Source organism: Mytilus edulis, chromosome 2 (genome assembly GCF_963676685.1).
Source record: "Mytilus edulis chromosome 2, xbMytEdul2.2, whole genome shotgun sequence".
In the NCBI taxonomy this organism is placed as follows: domain Eukaryota; kingdom Metazoa; phylum Mollusca; class Bivalvia; order Mytilida; family Mytilidae; genus Mytilus; species Mytilus edulis.
In genome coordinates this window covers 102626937-102646092 of record NC_092345.1, presented here as the reverse complement: position 1 = coordinate 102646092, position 19156 = coordinate 102626937, and the positions used below count along the sequence as shown (strand labels likewise).

The window sequence follows — 19156 nt, the reverse complement described above, 5'->3', positions numbered from 1 at the left end:
ACCTAAATGGTACGATTTTAATTGACAAGAAAAGATATTGTGTACTATTTCAAACGACAGAATCTTTTCACTTTAACAGTATTTATAACTTATTCTATTTATTACAGACGTACTATGCAAGTGTTGAAGCAATATCAATAAAGGGATCTGTAGTCGTATCATCAGATGGAGTTACTGTTCTTGATACATCAACACCGTTAATAGGAATTATCGTTAGTGATGGAGTCAATTGTTCAGGTAGTTTTAATATACAGAAAACATGTCTTGATTTATAAATAGAGGGAAGACACCAAGGGTGTAATTGGGGAAAAACATACTAAAAGATGAACAGCAATAACAAAACGACACAAACAACTTATTATTGCTGATGTACGTAGTGTAAGTGATGTTACGTTGCATTCACTTGGTAATGTCCGAATCGAGGAAGAGAGAAATGTAAGAGATTGGAAGATACCAAGATGGAATAATCAACATTCATAAAGGAAAAATGATCAAAAGAGAAACACGACAACTGAAAAAAGACTAAGACAAAACAAATGAATTCAAACAAACAAAACTTACAGAATTTATATACACACTGACTTAACTATTTGTATAAACTTTAAGCAATGTCAAACATAAGTATACTTATATTTTTTGGCTTCAAATTCATTAAGTCTATTAAAATGGCATTTGCTGTGTACCTTTTTGGATATGTTGTGTAACTAGATTATAATGATAGTCACTTTTCGTTTTAGACAAATTAACTCTTCAAAGCAGTCATCACATAATGGTAAGTTTTACATTCTATGGTCAGTTTTCACATTTGTTTGTGGCAAAGCAATTATTCCCACTGCAGATTATTTACATCTAACTGAAAGAAAAAAAAATGATACTGTCCTGAAATTTTGTGTATGATCTATTCGGGTCGCATATCGTTTGTAAATCTGAACAATACATATATGGTTTTTCAAAAACACATTTAATTTACTTTTTAACCGGATTTTTGTGACAAAAATGTCGGTTATTGATTTGGGGATGTACGGCGGGCGGGCGGGCGGCAATCAAATGTTGTCCGTGCATTAACTCATGAACCGTTCAACCAAAGCTTTTAAAATTTCAATATGTTATTACTGACAACTATACAAAGGTCAAGTTAAATAATGGCGATTTTGACTTTTACCGTTCAGGAGTTATGGTTCTTGAAAGATTGAAAAATGGTGTTTCCCGTCGTGTTCGTGCATTTTCTCATGAACCATTCAACCAAAGCTTTTGAAATTTTAATATGTTGTTACTGATGACAAAATAGAGGTCAAGTTCAATAATGACGATTTTGACTTTTACTGTTCAGGAGTTATGGTTCTTGAAAGATCGTAAAATGGCGTTTCCATTCACGTTGTTGCATTTACTCATGAACCATTCAATCTAAGCTTTTCAAATTTTAATATGTTGATACTGTACTGATGACAAAATGGAGGTCAAATTTGATATTGACGATTTTCACTTTCACCATTCATCAGTAATGGTTCTTGTGATATTGCCAGGAAACAAATAAATGTTAATAAATCCGGTTTGCTGTCGTTGTGACAGCCTCTTGTTAACGAATAAATTGTTATGACAAATTACTTCTTAGATATTTTATAAAATCTGTTTTGAAATTATAATTTTAGAATCCAGTTCCTCAATGTGATGAAGATATCAACTTCCAATCTTCGACAACAATGCTGAAAGCGTATTGGAGTACTCAATCGACATCAAATACGTTTTTACAAAACGCATACTGGGGTGTGGATGAGAAGTCTCCAGTCGGAGGTAAGAATAATAATCAGGAATTTCTGTGATTTTAGGTAACTGTCTTTTTTTTCTATTCTGCCTTCTTACTTAGTTCCAAGAATAATATTACTTCGTATCTGTTTATCTCTTCAATTATAACGCATTATTGCACTACTTATATTTTTTAGATTACTGGACTGAATATCTAGATTTTAATTACATTGGAAACCATCATAGAATGACAATCGGAAATTTAAATCTAGAACCAGGTCTGACTTACAGAATAAAAGTGAAGCTTTGTGGTGATGATATATGTTTTCCAGTCATATATAGCAATGGAGTAACTGTCTTAAATAATAAACCAGTAGCAGGTGGACTATCAGTAACGCTAGAGACACATAAGGTAATACAATACTTCTTCCTTTTTAGAAGAATATTAACTAAAAATAAGAAGATGTTGTATATAAAGACAACAGTAGTATACTGGTGTACCAAAGTCATAAATCGAATGAAGTGAAACAAATCGAGGTATACACATAAACTATGGAAAGAAAACAACGGAGCACAAGAAACACTGAAGAGCAACAAAACGAACGACAACAAACAAAAACTAAATATCTAATAACAATTGCAATACTCTAGACTTGGTACATGATATATTGAAAAGAAAACGGTGGTTTAGACCTGGTTTTCTGGATTGCCAACCTTCCAACTATGTGGCAATGTTAAAATATATCGCTAAAATGACAACACTACATGACAGAAATACAGCTAAGAGAAACGCACAAATAAATAACGTATCCGCAGAAAAACAATGAACATCTTCCATTAACGACAGCACAGGACAAAACAAATAGTGTAGTATTTTTTTGACGAATATATAATCTTTAAATACATATGATATAAGTCAAAAGAATTCCATGATTCTGACGGTATTGAATGGCTATTTTAAATAAACACTGTGACGACGTCATACTTATTTAGACAAACATAATAATTTCTTGATGGAAAATATACATAACCTCGAGCTCGCCTATATAGAAAAATAAGGCATATGTGAAATGTACCAACAATACAGGTATAAGTGCCAAGGAGACAACTCTCCATCCTAGTCTAAATGTTTAAAACGTTTACAATTTTAGGTCCAAGTATGGATTTTACCACGCAGCCTTGTCTTATTTCTTTCTTTCAAATGCTACAAAATAAATTTTTATATAAATATTAAGCCATTGAAATTCGAACGTTCATACAAATCCATTGCCTGTGAACAATCAGCGAAAGTCAATAGATAGATAAAGTCCATAGAACATATTGCACAGTAGAATAATCGTACAGATCTATTAATTATCGGTCAGTCAGTAATACTGGTGTTATTAAACTACATGGTTTCTCTATCGACATGTTTTAATTTTCATCTCAACTCAACTCAAGACAAAAAATAGACTACTTAAAAAATTCGAATTTGATCTTTCACATTGCATATTTTAAAATTGTCACATGTGTATTTTGTAAATATATATATCAGTTAATACGATATTCAAATATGTGTTTTGAATCCATAAACAATAGAAATACAGATTGGAAGTTCAGTTTCCCGATGATGTCACCAGCTTCGGTACTGGCATGAAGATACGGATATTGTACTGATGTTACAAAATTTTGAAATTGTTTTTAAAATCATGCTCATGCAAAGTTTTAACTCCTTGTCCAGCTTTGACTACAGTTATTTTCCGTTAAGGTTCATAAGCTATATAAAAAGAAAGCTTTTTAATAAGTTTTTGATTTTCAAATATTTTGGCTTCGAGTATCATTGAAAAGACAGGCGGATAACCCTGGCCTCACAACTTTTTGGAACTTTTGGTCCTCGACGATCTTCAACTTTGTAGTTGTTATGGCTTTCAAACTTTTTACATCTGAGCATAGTTTTTAGTGGACGTAGCACGTGTCTGGCCTATAATAATATTTGTTAACCTGTTACCTTTTGATGGCTATTATTCGTTTATTTCTCTGTCCTATATTTTCTTCCACTTCCATTTATCTGTTTGTTTATTGTAACCCTGTCGTGTAATGTTGTCATTTTAATTTTATAGTTAACACTGCCATTAAAGCGGGAGGTTTGGCATGCCACAAAACCAGGTTCAACCCATCATTTATTCATAAAATGCCCTGTACCAAGTCAGGAAAATGGTCATTGTTACATGATAGGTCGTTTCTGTGTGTGTTGCATTTCGGTGTTGTATCTCTGTTGTTTCGTAGTTCTCTTATATTTGATACATTTCCCTCAGTTTAAGTTTGTAACCCGGAATTGTTTTTTCTCTATCGATTTATGAATTTTGAACAGCGGTATACTACTGTCGAAATGCGCATCGGGTGCAGAACAATTTGTTCTATTATTGTTATCACATGATTATCTTGTTGATGTTCAATTTCCGTTTTTCAGGGCTAGTAAAATCACAACGAACCTCGATTTTTTGTACAATCCAAAAATAAAACGGTCTTTTCTTTTTCATTTTTTCTATGTACTTTTCCCTATGCATACAGCTGAGTGTTACATGTGAAAGAATGTACGATCCTGATCTTGAAGATACACAAGAGGCTTTTGATGCAATTGAAAAATACGAATGGACTTTGATAGATGGCAATTCTGGTGGAATGTATATTAAATGGCAGAACGTCAATAACAGCAAAATTACCAATGCCACTCATGTAAGTTTTTTGTCTTATGATTTCTGAAATGAAATTAAGAAGTAGGAGCACAAAACATGTCAAATATAAATAACTCTTGATCAATTGCATGTTTCCGATGGGTTTTTATAGATAAACGGTCACTACACAAAGAACGATTAAACCTAAACATTTTGAATCCAAGGAATTGATACATAAATTAGGAGTGATGTGATCATACTATTATAATTAGGAGTGTGGTAAGATTGTTATTTGGATCAGTGTAAACAACAGAATAAACAACGAGTATGCATTTAAATATTATCAGGTAACTGCATTGAAAATTATGAAATAATATAGAAATGTGTGTTTATTAGTTAAGTTAAGCTAATAAGAACGAAAAACAATTGTAGCAGTCGACAACTAACTCACTAGAAGCTAAATTCTGGTATTCATAAAAATGATATTAAACTTGTCAATGAGTGATCATGTGAAGTTTATAGACCTTGATTTTTATAAAAGCTTCCGTCCACCAGTTACTATTTTTGTTCATTTGCATGTTGTAATTTGAAATCTTACGCTGAAGAATAGGTTACATGTTTCTTTTCTTAAACATCGACATTTTGTTTGTCTTTTATTATATATTTTAAAACTTATCCTTGATGAGAAAATATAAATAACTTTACAGTTCAGTTTTGACATTCAACTATCTGATGACATCAGTTTGCATAAATGTAAAAGGATATCTGTGAAAGGTACAAACAAGGTTGGAATAGCATCAGAAGTGTCTACAGATATCAAACTGTGTGATGTTGATGATGGACCACGACAAATTCACCCAAAAGTTGTTATAGATGCTCGTGGCGAAAAAGATACATCTTCAGCAGCAGGTATCATATTGAAGTAGTGGAAACCTTTCACAATTAGATAACACTATTAATTTTAGATATAATCACTCACATTCATTAGAACTTGTTTCTTGAATAACATAATTATATTGCTATCTTAAAAGTGCCAAACCTGCGTTGTTTATGATGAGCATAATTTCAACTTGTGTCGTGTGTTTCGATTGGATGGTTATCATAGAGAATATTTTCTAACTCTAACATCACAATTGATGATAATTTTGACATATAAGGCAAATAAAAATGCAGAGAGTTCCGTGTATTTCTATAATTGTATTTAACTAGACTTCATTTCACATTTTCAGTACGGCGAGTAACTAGTGTAAAATTCTTATAAAAGATGTTATTTGAAAAGTCCAGGTTCGAACCACCGTTTCTTTTTTCTTTAAATGTCCTGTACAAAGTCAGTAGAATTACAGTTTTTATCCTAATATCACGTGTCTATGTATGTTGGTGTTTGCTTGTGTAGCAGTTCAATGTATATGTTGTACCGTTGTTTCCTCTAATAATTGGTGTGTTTCGTCGATTTTAGTTTGTCACTCGAATTTGTGTCAGTTTAATCTATTAATGACTATTGAACATTGGTATACCATTTAGGAGATAACTGTATTGTATTTTAAGCTCCGACGGCATCAATGGGGGATTTGATGGTCGCAAATTAAGTTTACTGGCGACGCGTTAGCGGAGACAGTAAACGGGTATTTTCGACCATCAAATCCCCAATTGATGTCGTCGGACCTTAAAATACAATATTCTTATCTCCATTCTAATGAAACTGACTGAAAACAACGTTAAAACATGTATTTAAAGTTTGCCATATGCCGTCTGCGCTTGCGCGTACGTCCCATAGCATCAATTGTCAATTGATGCCATGTAAATATGTGACGTTATCCAATCAAAATGAACGTTACAAATTTGTTGCATTAGAATGATGCATTTATTTTGTGTCATCCCGACTTACAAATTTGACGTCCTTATTGTAGTTTATATAAACCTGAAAACTGCGCGTTGTCATAATTTTCTTCTGTATTTAATGTCGTATAAAATATTCTTTACAGAAACACAAGGAATGAGTATTCATCTGGAGACAAATACAGAATGGAACTTTCCTGATATAGATTATACACCTTATAACAATATCATATCTGCTGTGTGGCCCACACTTCGTCATGGATTGTATACATGGGGTTTAATACAAGTGAAGGACAATTATGCTGACCGATATTATAAATCTTTCACTGATATGTCTATCAAAGATCCTTGTTCACATCCTGATGTTTTATCGTGTGGAATAACAGGTGATTATAATAATAGAATTATGTTGAATTTGCATTGATAATGATACAGTTTCTCAAGATTTTTTCCAAGTAACCTATAATACAACAAATACTAGTTTTAATCGTTCCGCTGTTATGTCCATTCCCAATTATTCAACTGTTCTATAAGATATTGCTGATGTCAGGATAGCGTCAATAAAAACTCTAATTAACACAATAATTGTTTTCCAACAAGCAATTCATCCATTGTTCGTTATTCTTCTGCCAGTGTATGTTTCTAGAGACTAATATGTGTAACTTGTTCTTTTGTTGGCAATTTTTACTTAAAATCAAGTGTTATGATTCACATTCTTATTCCAAATGAAGGTACCACTCTATAAAAATAGTATATGGTTCAAATATTTTTGATTGATATCAGTTAGGTATACTGTGGTAGTGTACCTTCCTCATTACTCTCCGTGAGCACGAACAAAAATTTATATTGTACTGGTCAGCACGACGTGGAAGAATAAAAATAAAGAATGTAAAGCTCATACTTAGAATAAAATGCTTTGTTGTAACTTCAACTTGTTAGCTTGGTTTTTGTTTCATTTTGTACATTGAAAACATGGCGAATATGCATGTAGCACTTTAAACTGAACGTTAAGAGGCCATCTCCTAATAAATCGTTAAATAATATCAGTTTTGGTTATTTTCTTGTAGATGAGCAGTATGTAAATGTTATTTTCAACAAAACAAATAGTTTACGCCATGGTCATCGTTATATTGTGTGTATTCATGCCAACAAGTCGGAAATTAAGTATGAAAAATGGACAGAAACACTCGAGGAGGTTTATGAATGTAGTGATGGAGTTACAGTTGACCTAACACCACCATCTTCCGGACAAGTATGGGTCGGAAACAATCCGAACTCAAATTACCAGGTACGTGTTATAACTACTGATTCAAATTCGTACCGTGAGGTTGAAGGCCGGACTACAAAATATTATCATAATCTGAAGGTCATATTCCTAAAATGCTACTATAATTCTGAAGGTTGAACTCTAATACACTATTTCCAAAAATTTACCATAATGTGAAAGGTTGGAATTATAAACATGGCTAATCATACCTGTTATTATCATAAACACTTATAAATCTTATAAGGTCGGATTACAAATAAATGCTATTTCATCCACGGTATGATATATATTTGATTCGTCACATCGAGTTAAATAAGGTTAAGAAATCATAACGTCTTTGGACTAATACCGTCTATCTAGACCTTACATCAACTGCACCTGTTTGTTGTATCTGGTGTATCGTCTTATCATAATTGTGATCCAAATCTGCACGATAAAGAGCCGCTGCAATAAGTCATACTCTGATTTTCCGATTTCTTGTGAAATAGTTGCCACTCGACGTTAAGCACATAACAATCAATCAATCAATGTTACACATAGATATTCTATTTACAGACATCATCGTCAGACATATCTATCACTTGGGATTCTTTTATAGATGTTGAGGAACATGATAAAGCAATGCACTCAACCGGTATATCAAAATATGTTGTATCTGTTGGTAAGTTTAGTTTTTTCTTCAATTGCTAAATACTACGGCGACATATGCATTCTTTTAATTGATGAAACCTCATTAATTTGTTGATTTGTTATGATTTAAAAAGGGACATCGCTTTATTGATCCGTGTCATGTACAAATGTAGTCATTTATGGTTTTTAGGCAGTTAAGCTGCCTTATGCGAGCACCCTGGATTTGTGTGCTACCCAACAAATGCTGAAATATGTGTCATTGTTATCATCTAGCTGGCTACTATATTATTTATAACTTATTGGACAGTTTTTTCATACTTTTCATTCTGGATTACAAAAAATATGACCAGAAAAACCTTAAATGATCGTCGATTTTCCCAAAAGTTTTGAAGTTGCACATAGGAAGTAGAGCACATTAGAAATCCTTATGTAGTTTATAATCCCCTGAGCTTTTGGCTAAGATGTCAAAGAACAAATGTATGAAATATTTAATCGCCGAAAATCTCTAAAGACAAGTAGTCAAGATATCCCAAATTTCAAAAGTCGTAGGAATATTGTTTGTCGTCAATACGTAGTCAACTACGTATGTATACGTCAGTAGTCTATTATATAAGTTCAACTGATCACGCTGTTGGCGGCAATTTTGAATTAGAAAACGAAATTTTCGTATCTTTTCAATTTGGACGCAAGGTTTCAAATTAGCGGTGGTCCGAGGTCTGCGACTTTCCAATTTTGCAGTCGGACTTTCTACTTGGTTACTAGCTACGCCCTACATGCCCGACGGACCTTGACAGAAAATAAAAAAATTACTTTGCAAACATTTTTACCAAAGTTTCCTAATAAAGATCAATAAACGATCTCAAACTTATTTTTATGATTACCGTTCATGAGAGCGATGTTCAATTTGTTCAACCGCTAGCTTTATACAGAAAATCGCCGATTAATAATGTGTAAATCCGAGTGAAATCGTATCTCACTCTCTGTCAAAAACAACATTGGAAATAAAATGGCTGCCGCGAGATTACAATATCGGATCCGATTCCGGAAGGGGATAAGGGTAATCCCGGGTTTTGGCTATTTTAAGACGGGTGACAAAATACATCTATGCATGGTGAATAAATATAAACACTAGAATTGAAAACCAAAAGATATAGGCTGAGACTACTATAACAAAGTAGTCTCAGATATATATATAAAAGAAAGAAAAAGCAGAAAATATTTTGTACATCAATTTTAATTTGTACTGTACTTTAGAATGGCTATATAAAACTGAAGTCTGTGCTGGCATTCAAAGGTGGTGTTTAATAAATCAAATGCAAATACGCATACAAAATATAAATATGCAAACACGCATAAAGAAACAATGTTATGTTCAACAATATGTCATATAAAAAACTGAACACCACAATCACCTATAAAGGTAAAAGTAATTTTGAAAAATTAAACAACAAAAATAATTTAAAAAAAAAAATGCAAACAACATTTCACTAAAGTTGCAAGCTAATACATGTTAACAAAAAACATTTCAACATAATACATATGAAATGCAAACAATGATTCTTAATTGGGTGGGCGGGAGGGATAAAAACGTGGTTTCTTTCAATTTGGATCAATAATATATGTGCTAAACTTATCTTTTTACGAAAGAGCTAAAGTGGTGAATCTAAAACATGTAGTACGCCCCGAACAAATTAAACAAAATGACTAGCCATTTTTAACCAATTTGTACTGTACTTTAGAATGGCTATATAAAACTGAAGTCTGTGCTGGCATTCAAAGGTGGTGTTTAATAAATCAAATGCAAATACGCATACAAAATATAAATATGCAAACACGCATAAAGAAACAATGTTATGTTCAACAATATGTCATATAAAAAACTGAACACCACAATCACCAAGGCAACGCAATGCCAAGCACAGAGATCAGATGAAAGAGAGGACAAAAAAAAAAAAAAAAAAAAAAAAAAACATGGACATTTATGAGTAGGAAAGTTTGCAAAAAAAGGCCCATTTTGCTTGAGATGTAATAAAGTTTGTCAGTAGAGTGTTTGATGTAGCCCTTGTAGCAAGAGGAAGCCCAATTGCCTATTGTACAAATTTCCGAGTCTGTGCATCCAGCAGCTGATGCACAAGTTGCACCGCCTCTACGCAAGCTATGAAACGAGTATTGTGAAGTATCTATTCCGCAACGCACTAAGAGTTTGTGAAGGATTTTGTCGATGTCTGATTTTGAAAAGGCACAAATCTTTCCCTTACTATCACTTAGACCAAAAGCGGGTTCTCCTGGTAGTGCAGGCAACATTGATACCATTCTAGAATAAGCCAGTACCGGACATAGAACACAATCCTCAATTCTTTTAAGAGGAATCTGGTGAATATTTTTGTGTTTTTGACTAGTTTTTGACCACTGTATATCGATAATTAATCCTTCCTCGGTAATTTGAATGTCACCTCTGGTTAACTGCTCCTTAGGGTTAAACGTTGTCCTTGAATTGTTAGCGAATTGTGATTTTCTAAGCATAGCATAAAAGCTTATCATAATAACAGCCCACATTACAGCATCCTGTACACTTGTCATATCTAGGATTTCAAACATGCGGTTCAAATGATATGGTTCAAATGGTAATTTTATATTTGGAACATTAGTATTAAGCTTGTCAATACCTGACAAGGTTAGTCTGAGCGACGGTGAATTAAATTCCTCAGTATCAAAATTTAACAGAATGGCCCAAGTTTTAACACCTGATAAGTAGTTTCTAACGGATCCACTATTCTTAAAGTTATCTGACAAAAAACACACATATCCGCAGAGTGTCTCTTGACCAACAGGAAATGCTGATCTACAAAACTTTTCACAAAACAAAAGATATGTATTAAGCTGAGTCCTCAAATTTTTAAAGGTTCCCGGTCTGAAAGCTGCTTTTAAAACTGTTCTTGCTTTCCGACGAAGTGAAAGCCATTCATGTGATCCAGTTTCTGAAATTAAATTGAAAAGTCTAACTTAAATAGATTGTCCAACACTTCAATATCTAACATATAATTGTCATCTAAAGCAGTCGACAGTTTTGCATAAGGGTTTTCAAGTGATGTCCAACGCGACAATATATCTGCTGCTCGATTGTTTATTCCTTGAATATGAATCGCTTTGATCTGAATGTTATATTGAGCACAAATTAACCAAATGTTTCTTGCTAAGCTTAGCATGATTTTATCACGACATCTACCTGTATTAAGTAGACTGACTGAAGATGAATTGTCACATTGCAACACAATACGTTTATTTTGCAGTTTTTTACCCCACACTTTAAAACTGATCAGGACAGCCAGAAGTTCATAAACACTAATATGGTGACCTGACCAAGATGTATGTATATCACAATGAAAGTACTCAGTGATGCAACTATTAAAAAAAATACCACCTATTCCTGATAAAGACGCATCAGTTTGTATTAATTGGTCCGGTTTGGTCCAGATATGCTCTGAAACGTGGTTTCTTTCAATTTGGATCAATAATATATGTGCTAAACTTATCTTTTTACGAAAGAGCTAAAGTGGTGAATCTAAAACATGTAGTACGCCCCGAACAAATTAAACAAAATGACTAGCCATTTTTAACCAATGTCAAAATCCAATACAATGTGACAGTGGTAACAGTTTATCTAACAGTTTAATTTTTTTTTATCAGTGATAAATGTTGGTAATGCATGTTAAATGTTTTTCAAGTTAAACATATTACTGCAATTTCAAGGGGTATTTTTTTCCTCTCAGTTTTGATAGAAGAGGGACGAAAGATACCAAAGGGACAGTCAAACTCATAAATCTAAAACAAACTGACAACGCCATTGCTAAAAATGAAAAAGACAAACAGAAAAACAATAGTACACATGACACAACATAGAAAACTAAAGAAATAAACAACACGAACCCCACCAAAAACTAGGGGTGATCTCAGGTGCTCCGGAAGGGTAAGCAGATCCTGCTCCACATGCGGCATGATAGGTCAGTTAAAATAGCTGGAAGTTTCTTATATAAAAAAAGATGTGGTATGATTGCCAATGAGACAACTATCCACAACAGACCAAAATGAAATATAGGGGAAGTCCCTGTGGTCACCCTACCCCTCATGTTTGAGAGTTTGAAACAGTTGGGATCCACAACTCTAAATTAAACAATTCAAAATTTGGTGACTATGTGGATCGCATCTATATCCCATAGAATTGGAGATAAAGGATACTACAGATACAGTTAAGTCGGCTTCATGTCTTGACTTACATCTAGAAATTGACAATGAGGGTCGGTTGAAGACAACACTTTACGACAAAAGAGATGATTTCAGCTTTCCAATTGTGAACTTTCCATTTCTAAGTAGCAACATTCCAGCAGCACCTGCATACGGGGTATATATCTCCCAATTGATACGATATTCCCGTGCTGGCATTTCCTATCATGATTTTCTTGATAGAGGGTTACTGCTCACAAGGAAGCTATTAAATCAAGAGTTCCAAATGGTGAAGTTGAAATCATCCCTTCGTAAATTTTACGGACGCCATCACGAGTTGGTTGACCGTTATGGAATAACCGTTTCACAAATGATATCGGATATGTTCCTTAAGTCTCAACTACAATCCCCTTCCCTTTCATGAATTTGACCTACCAAATTAGACTATTTATCGGATTTGTAATCACATAAGCAACACGACGGGTGCCGCATGTCACGGGAGCAGGATCTGCTTACCCTTCCGCAGCACCTGAGATCATCCCTAGTTTTTGGTGGGGTTCGTGTTGTTTATTCTTTAGTTTTCTATGTTGTGTCATGTGAACTATTGTTTTTCTGTTTGTCTTTTTCATTTTTAGCCATGGCGTTGTCAGTTTGCTTTAGATTTATGAGTTTCACTGTCCCTTTGGTATCTTTCGTCCCCCTTTTAAATGAAATATAGGGGGAGTCCCTGCAGTCACCTGATAGAGAAATTGGAAATAGTCAAGATCCCCACCTTTAAATTAAACCATATATATTCATGTATGAGAACTAATCAAATGAAATATAGGGAGAGTCCTTAGGATCACCCTACCCACTCCTGTTTGATAACTTAGAAACAGATGAGATCCCCACTCCTCAACCATATATATTCATGTATTGGACAATATAACAAATCAAATTAAATAAAGGGGAAGTCACTGGGGTCCCCCACCCCCTCCTGTTTGAAAGCTTGATAACGGTCGAGATCCCCACCAATAAACCATATATATTCATGTATGGTATATTATAAAAATCAAATGAAAATTAGGGGTAGTCCCTATGGTCACCCCACACCCTCTTGTTTGTGTTTGGAGAACTTGTAAAAGATTGAGATACCAATGCCTAAACCATATTCATTCCTGTTTGTCATTTCAAAAAAGATTGAATGACATACAAGGTGAATCTCATAGGCGACACATATGCATATCACTTTGCTAGACCCTAACACCTGTCATTTTATTACAAACTTAGACATCATGGACTTGGTGTGAAGGTGGGAGTCATTTACATTTATCAGTCAGACCTCACCATTGATCCCTGTAGTAGTAAACATTTGTCTGATTTGTGTCTCATAACTTTTGTACTGTACAACACAAACTCAGTTTTTGTTTCCAGGGAAGCAAGTCCATTCATACTTTTACAAGCTTGTACTAAAGTCAACTTGAACTACTAACAGTCAACTAATACGAACAATTACGATCAAGTAGAAGAACTGCAATCATTGCAAATTTGTACCACTGCTGACTCATTAAAGACTCATGACCATTCGTGGTCATGTGCGTTGCTATTGAAAACCTTGATAAAATATGAATTATTTGCCTTAATGTTTAATTCATTAAATGAACATAAATGTACAATTATATATGAATGTTTAATGTTTGTTCTTTTAAATCTTTAAAAAAAAAAGTTGAAGCAACATTGCCACAGTTTTCATTATTATGTTTGCCTTGTTTTTTGGTTAACTGCCTACAGTGCTTACAGCGCTTTGATTTGTTTTTCTTGTGATTCAAAGAGAAGCGACAAGGACATAACGCATTGTATGGTATTCTTGGGTAGCAAAAATGTTCAGATTTTGATGAAACAACCACTGTTTTTAATGTTGGTTTAAGATTAAATTTTCATTAAAAAAAAACGGAGGAACAGAAAACATATAAATAAGAACAAATAATTGAATTTGCTTCAAATTGGTATTCCTATGTCAAAACACAATTGGTTTTGCTTACAGGTTCAACAGAAAATGGAAAAGATGTGATTGACAGTGTAAATGTAGGAATAACAAACCATGTTTCATTCCATGGACTTAACTTACAAAATGGACACCAATACTTTGTTAAACTAACGGGTAATTGTATTTAAATATCAAATTAACGTTATCTGCTAATAATTTCATGTCTAGGAACATACTTTAAATTTTGTTAAGGTGTATTAAACTAGAGGCTCTAAAGAGCCTGTGTCGCTCACCTTGGTCTATGTAAATATTAAACAATGGACACAGATGGATTCATGACAAAATTGTGTTTTGGTGATGGTGATGTGTTTGTAGATCTTACTTTACTAAACATTCTTGCTGCTTACAATTATCTCTAACAGTACTTTCTGTGGAAAATGTTATTGAAAATCTTCAAATTTTAAGAAAAATTGTTAAAAATTGACTATGAAGGGCAATAACTCCTTAGGGGGGTCAATTGACTATTTTGGTCACGTTGACTTATTTTTAGTTCTTACTTTGCTGTACATTATTGCTGTTTACAGTTTATCTCTATCTATAATAATATTCAAGATAATAACCAAAAACAGCAAAATTTCCTTAAAATTATCAATTCAGGGGCAGCAACCTAACAACCGATTATCCGATTCATCTGAAAATTCCAGGGCAGATAGATCGTGACCTGATCAACAATTTTACTTCCTGTCAGATTTGCTCTTAATGCTTTGGTTTTTGAGTTATAACCCAAAAACTGCATTTTACCCCTATGTTCTATTTTTAGCCATGGCGGCCATCTTGGTTGGTTGGCCGGGTCACCGGACACATTTTTCAAACTAGATACCCCAATGATGTTTATGGCCAAGTTTAGTTAAATTTGGCCCAGTAGTTTCAGAGAAGAAGATTTTTCTAAAAGATTACTAAGATTTACGAAAAATGGTTAAAAATTGACTATAAAGGGTAATAACTCCTAAAGGGGTCAACTGACCATTTCGGTCACGTTGACTTATTTGTAAATCTTACTTTGATGAACATTATTGCTGTTTACAGTTTATCTCTATCTATAATAATATTCAAGATAATAACCAAAAACAGCAAAATTTCCTTAAAATTATCAATTCAGGGGCAGCAACCCAACAACGGGTTGTCCAATTCATCTGAAAATTTCAGGGCAGATAGATCTTGACCTGATAAACAATTTTACCCCATGTCAGATTTGCTCTAAATGCTTTGGTTTTTGAGTTATAACCCAAAAACTGCATTTTACCCCTATGTTCTATTTTTAGCCATGGCGGCCATCTTGGTTGGTTGGCCGGGTCACCGGACACATTTTTTAAACTAGATACCCCAATGATGATTGTGGCCAAGTTTGGTTTAATTTGGCCCAGTAGTTTCAGAGGAGAAGATTTTTGTAAAAGATAAAGAAGATTTACGAAAAATTGTTAAAAATGGACTAAAAAGGGCAATAACTCCTAAAGGGGTCAACTGACCATTTCGGTCAAGTTGACTTATTTGTAAATTTTACTTTGATGAACATTATTGCTGTTTACAGTTTATCTCTATCTATAATAATATTCAAGATAATAACCAAAAACAGCAAAATTTCCTTAAAATTATCAATTCAGGGGCAGCAACCCAACAACGGGTTGTCCGATTCATCTGAAAATTTCAGGGCAGATAGATCTTGACCTGATAAACAATTTTACCCGATGTCAGATTTGCTCTAAATGCTTTGGTTTTTGAGTTATAACCCAAAAACTGCATTTTACCCCTATGTTCTATTTTTAGCCATGGCGGCCATCTTGGTTGGTTTGCCGGGTCACGCCACACATTTTTTAAACTAGATACCCCAATGATGATTGTGGCCAAGTTTGGTTTAATTTGGCCCAGTAGTTTCAGAGGAGAAGATTTTTGTAAAAGATAACTAAGATTTACGAAAAATGGTTAAAATGGACTAAAAAGGGCAATAACTCCTAAAGGGGTCAACTGACCATTTCGGTCACGTTGACTTATTTGTAAATTTTACTTCGATGAACATTATTGCTGTTTACAGTTTATCTCTATCTATAATAATATTCAAGATAATAACCAAAAACAGCAAAATTTCCTTAAAATTATCAATTCAGGGGCAGCAACCCAACAACGGGTTGTCCAATTCATCTGAAAATTTCAGGGCAGATAGATCTTGACCTGATAAACAGTTTTACCCCATGTCAGATTTGCTCTAAATGCTTTGGTTTTTGAGTTATAACCCAAAAACTGCATTTTACCCCTATGTTCTATTTTTAGCCATGGCGGCCATCTTGGTTGGTTTGCCGGGTCACGCCACACATTTTTTAAACTAGATACCCCAATGATGATTGTGGCCAAGTTTGGTTTAATTTGGCCCAGTAGTTTCAGAGGAGAAGATTTTTGTAAAAGATAACTAAGATTTACGAAAAATGGTTAAAAATGGACTAAAAAGGGCAATAACTCCTAAAGGGGTCAACTGACCATTTCGGTCAAGTTGACTTATTTGTAAATTTTACTTCGATGAACATTATTGCTGTTTACAGTTTATCTCTATCTATAATAATATTCAAGATAATAACCAAAAACAGCAAAATTTCCTTAAAATTATCAATTCAGGGGCAGCAACCCAACAACGGGTTGTCCAATTCATCTGAAAATTTCAGGGCAGATAGATCTTGACCTGATAAACAGTTTTACCCCATGTCAGATTTGCTCTAAATGCTTTGGTTTTTGAGTTATAACCCAAAAACTGCATTTTACCCCTATGTTCTATTTTTAGCCATGGCGGCCATCTTGGTTGGTTGGCCAGGTCACCGGACACATTTTTTAAACTAGATACCCCAATGATGATTGTGGCCAAGTTTGGTTTAATTTGGCCTAGTAGTTTCAGAGGAGAAGATTTTTGTAAAAGTTAACGACGACGGACGACGACGGACGCAGGACGACGACGGACGCAGGACGACGGACGCCGGACGCAAAGTGATGGGAAAAGCTCACTTGGCCCTTCGGGCCAGGTGAGCTAAAAAGGAAAATAATGATTTTGATATAGAACAGAAATGACACTATAAAACATTGAAGTAACAAAGATAAGTATATGACATGGCACCCGTAGCCTAGAAGCTTTAAAATGTCGTCTTGATACAATACTTTAAAAATTATATTCTTACATATATTAATTATGTACGAAGTTTCATTATTTTTTTTTTAGAAACTAAGAAACGCATTTGAGCATCCTGGAATTACGTGTCAGTATTTTTGGGGACATGCTTTACCGTGTAATGCTGATAAACATCTATATCCAGCAAATAAAATCAATCCTTAAAAACGACCTCAAATGCCGGAAGTGTACTAAAAGAAACAAATAAAGATGCAGAAAAAGCTGCCAATGAAATGCATCTTTATATGTGTTATTTATCTTAATAATAATCCATTGAGAGAGAGAGAAAAAACAACCATCTACCTCAGTGTTTGCTATTTGAATCACAGTTTGATTATCTAAACAGTAAACAAACTTTAATTTTGTAATGTTTAAAATTTTCTTGCTTAAAAGTTAAAAATCCACATTAAAATTAACCCAAATGTCTTTTTTATTATGAGGTTTTGACTTATTGAATAGAAGTACAACAGTTTATGGAAGTCCTATAACAGTGGATATAACACCACCTGACACAACTGGTAGATCTATAACAGTTGACGGGAGACATATGACAAATGCAAGTGAGATAAATGCCTGGTAAGTCCTATAACAGTGGATATAACACAACCTGACACAACTGGTAAATCTATAACAGTTGACGGGAGACATATGACAAATGCAAGTGAGATAAATGCCTGGTAAGTCCTATAACAGTGGATATAACACCACCTGACACTACTGGTAAATCTATAACAGTTGACGGGAGACACATGACAAATGCAAGTGAGATAAATGCCTGGTAAGTCCTATAACAGTGGATATAACACCACCTGACACTACTGGTAAATCTATAACAGTTGACGGGAGACATATGACAAATGCAAGTGAGATAAATGCCTGGTAAGTCCTATAACAGTGGATATAACACCACCTGACACTACTGGTAAATCTATAACAGTTGACGGGAAACACATGACAAATGCAAGTGAGATAAATGCCTGGTAAGTCCTATAACAGTTGATATAACACCACCTGACACTACTGGTAAATCTATAACAGTTGACGGGAGACATATGACAAATGCAAGTGAGATAAATGCCTGGTAAGTCCTATAACAGTTGATATAACACCACCTGACACTACTGGTAAATCTATAACAGTTGACGGGAGACATATGACAAATGCAAGTGAAATAAATGCCTGGTAAGTCCTGGAACAGTGGATATAACACCACCTGACACTACTAGTAAATCTATAACAGTTGACGGGAGACACATGACAAATGCAAGTGAGATAAATGCCTGGTAAGTCCTATAACAGTGGATATAACACCACCTGACACTACTGGTAAATCTATAACAGTTGACGGGAGACATATGACAAATGCAAGTGAGATAAATGCCTGGTAAGTCCTATAACAGTGGATATAACACCACCTGACACTACTGGTAAATCTATAACAGTTGACGGGAGACATATGACAAATGCAAGTGAGATAAATGCCTGGTAAGTCCTATAACAGTGGATATAACACCACCTGACACTACTGGTAAAATAACAGTTGACGGGAGACATATGACAAATGCAAGTGAGATAAATGCCTGGTAAGTCCTATAACAGTGGATATAACACCACCTGACACTACTGGTAAATCT

At 34.2% G+C, this 19156-nt stretch overlaps 1 protein-coding gene across 1 annotated transcript in view; it reads left to right on the top strand.

The window, feature by feature from the left end:
* LOC139511132 (uncharacterized) overlaps nucleotides 1–18104 on the top strand; it is a 72788-nt gene extending 54684 nt beyond the window's left edge. Inside the window, exons 26-36 of the mRNA XM_071297704.1 lie at nucleotides 108–237; nucleotides 738–772; nucleotides 1650–1791; nucleotides 1941–2155; nucleotides 4294–4458; nucleotides 5105–5306; nucleotides 6380–6619; nucleotides 7301–7521; nucleotides 8056–8161; nucleotides 14375–14491; nucleotides 17963–18104. Coding sequence (XP_071153805.1) covers nucleotides 108–237; nucleotides 738–772; nucleotides 1650–1791; nucleotides 1941–2155; nucleotides 4294–4458; nucleotides 5105–5306; nucleotides 6380–6619; nucleotides 7301–7521; nucleotides 8056–8161; nucleotides 14375–14491; nucleotides 17963–18102 — 1713 coding nt within the window. The 3' untranslated portion in view covers nucleotides 18103–18104. The remainder of the gene's footprint in view (nucleotides 1–107; nucleotides 238–737; nucleotides 773–1649; nucleotides 1792–1940; nucleotides 2156–4293; nucleotides 4459–5104; nucleotides 5307–6379; nucleotides 6620–7300; nucleotides 7522–8055; nucleotides 8162–14374; nucleotides 14492–17962) is intronic.
* The last annotated feature ends 1052 nt before the right edge of the window (nucleotides 18105–19156 follow it).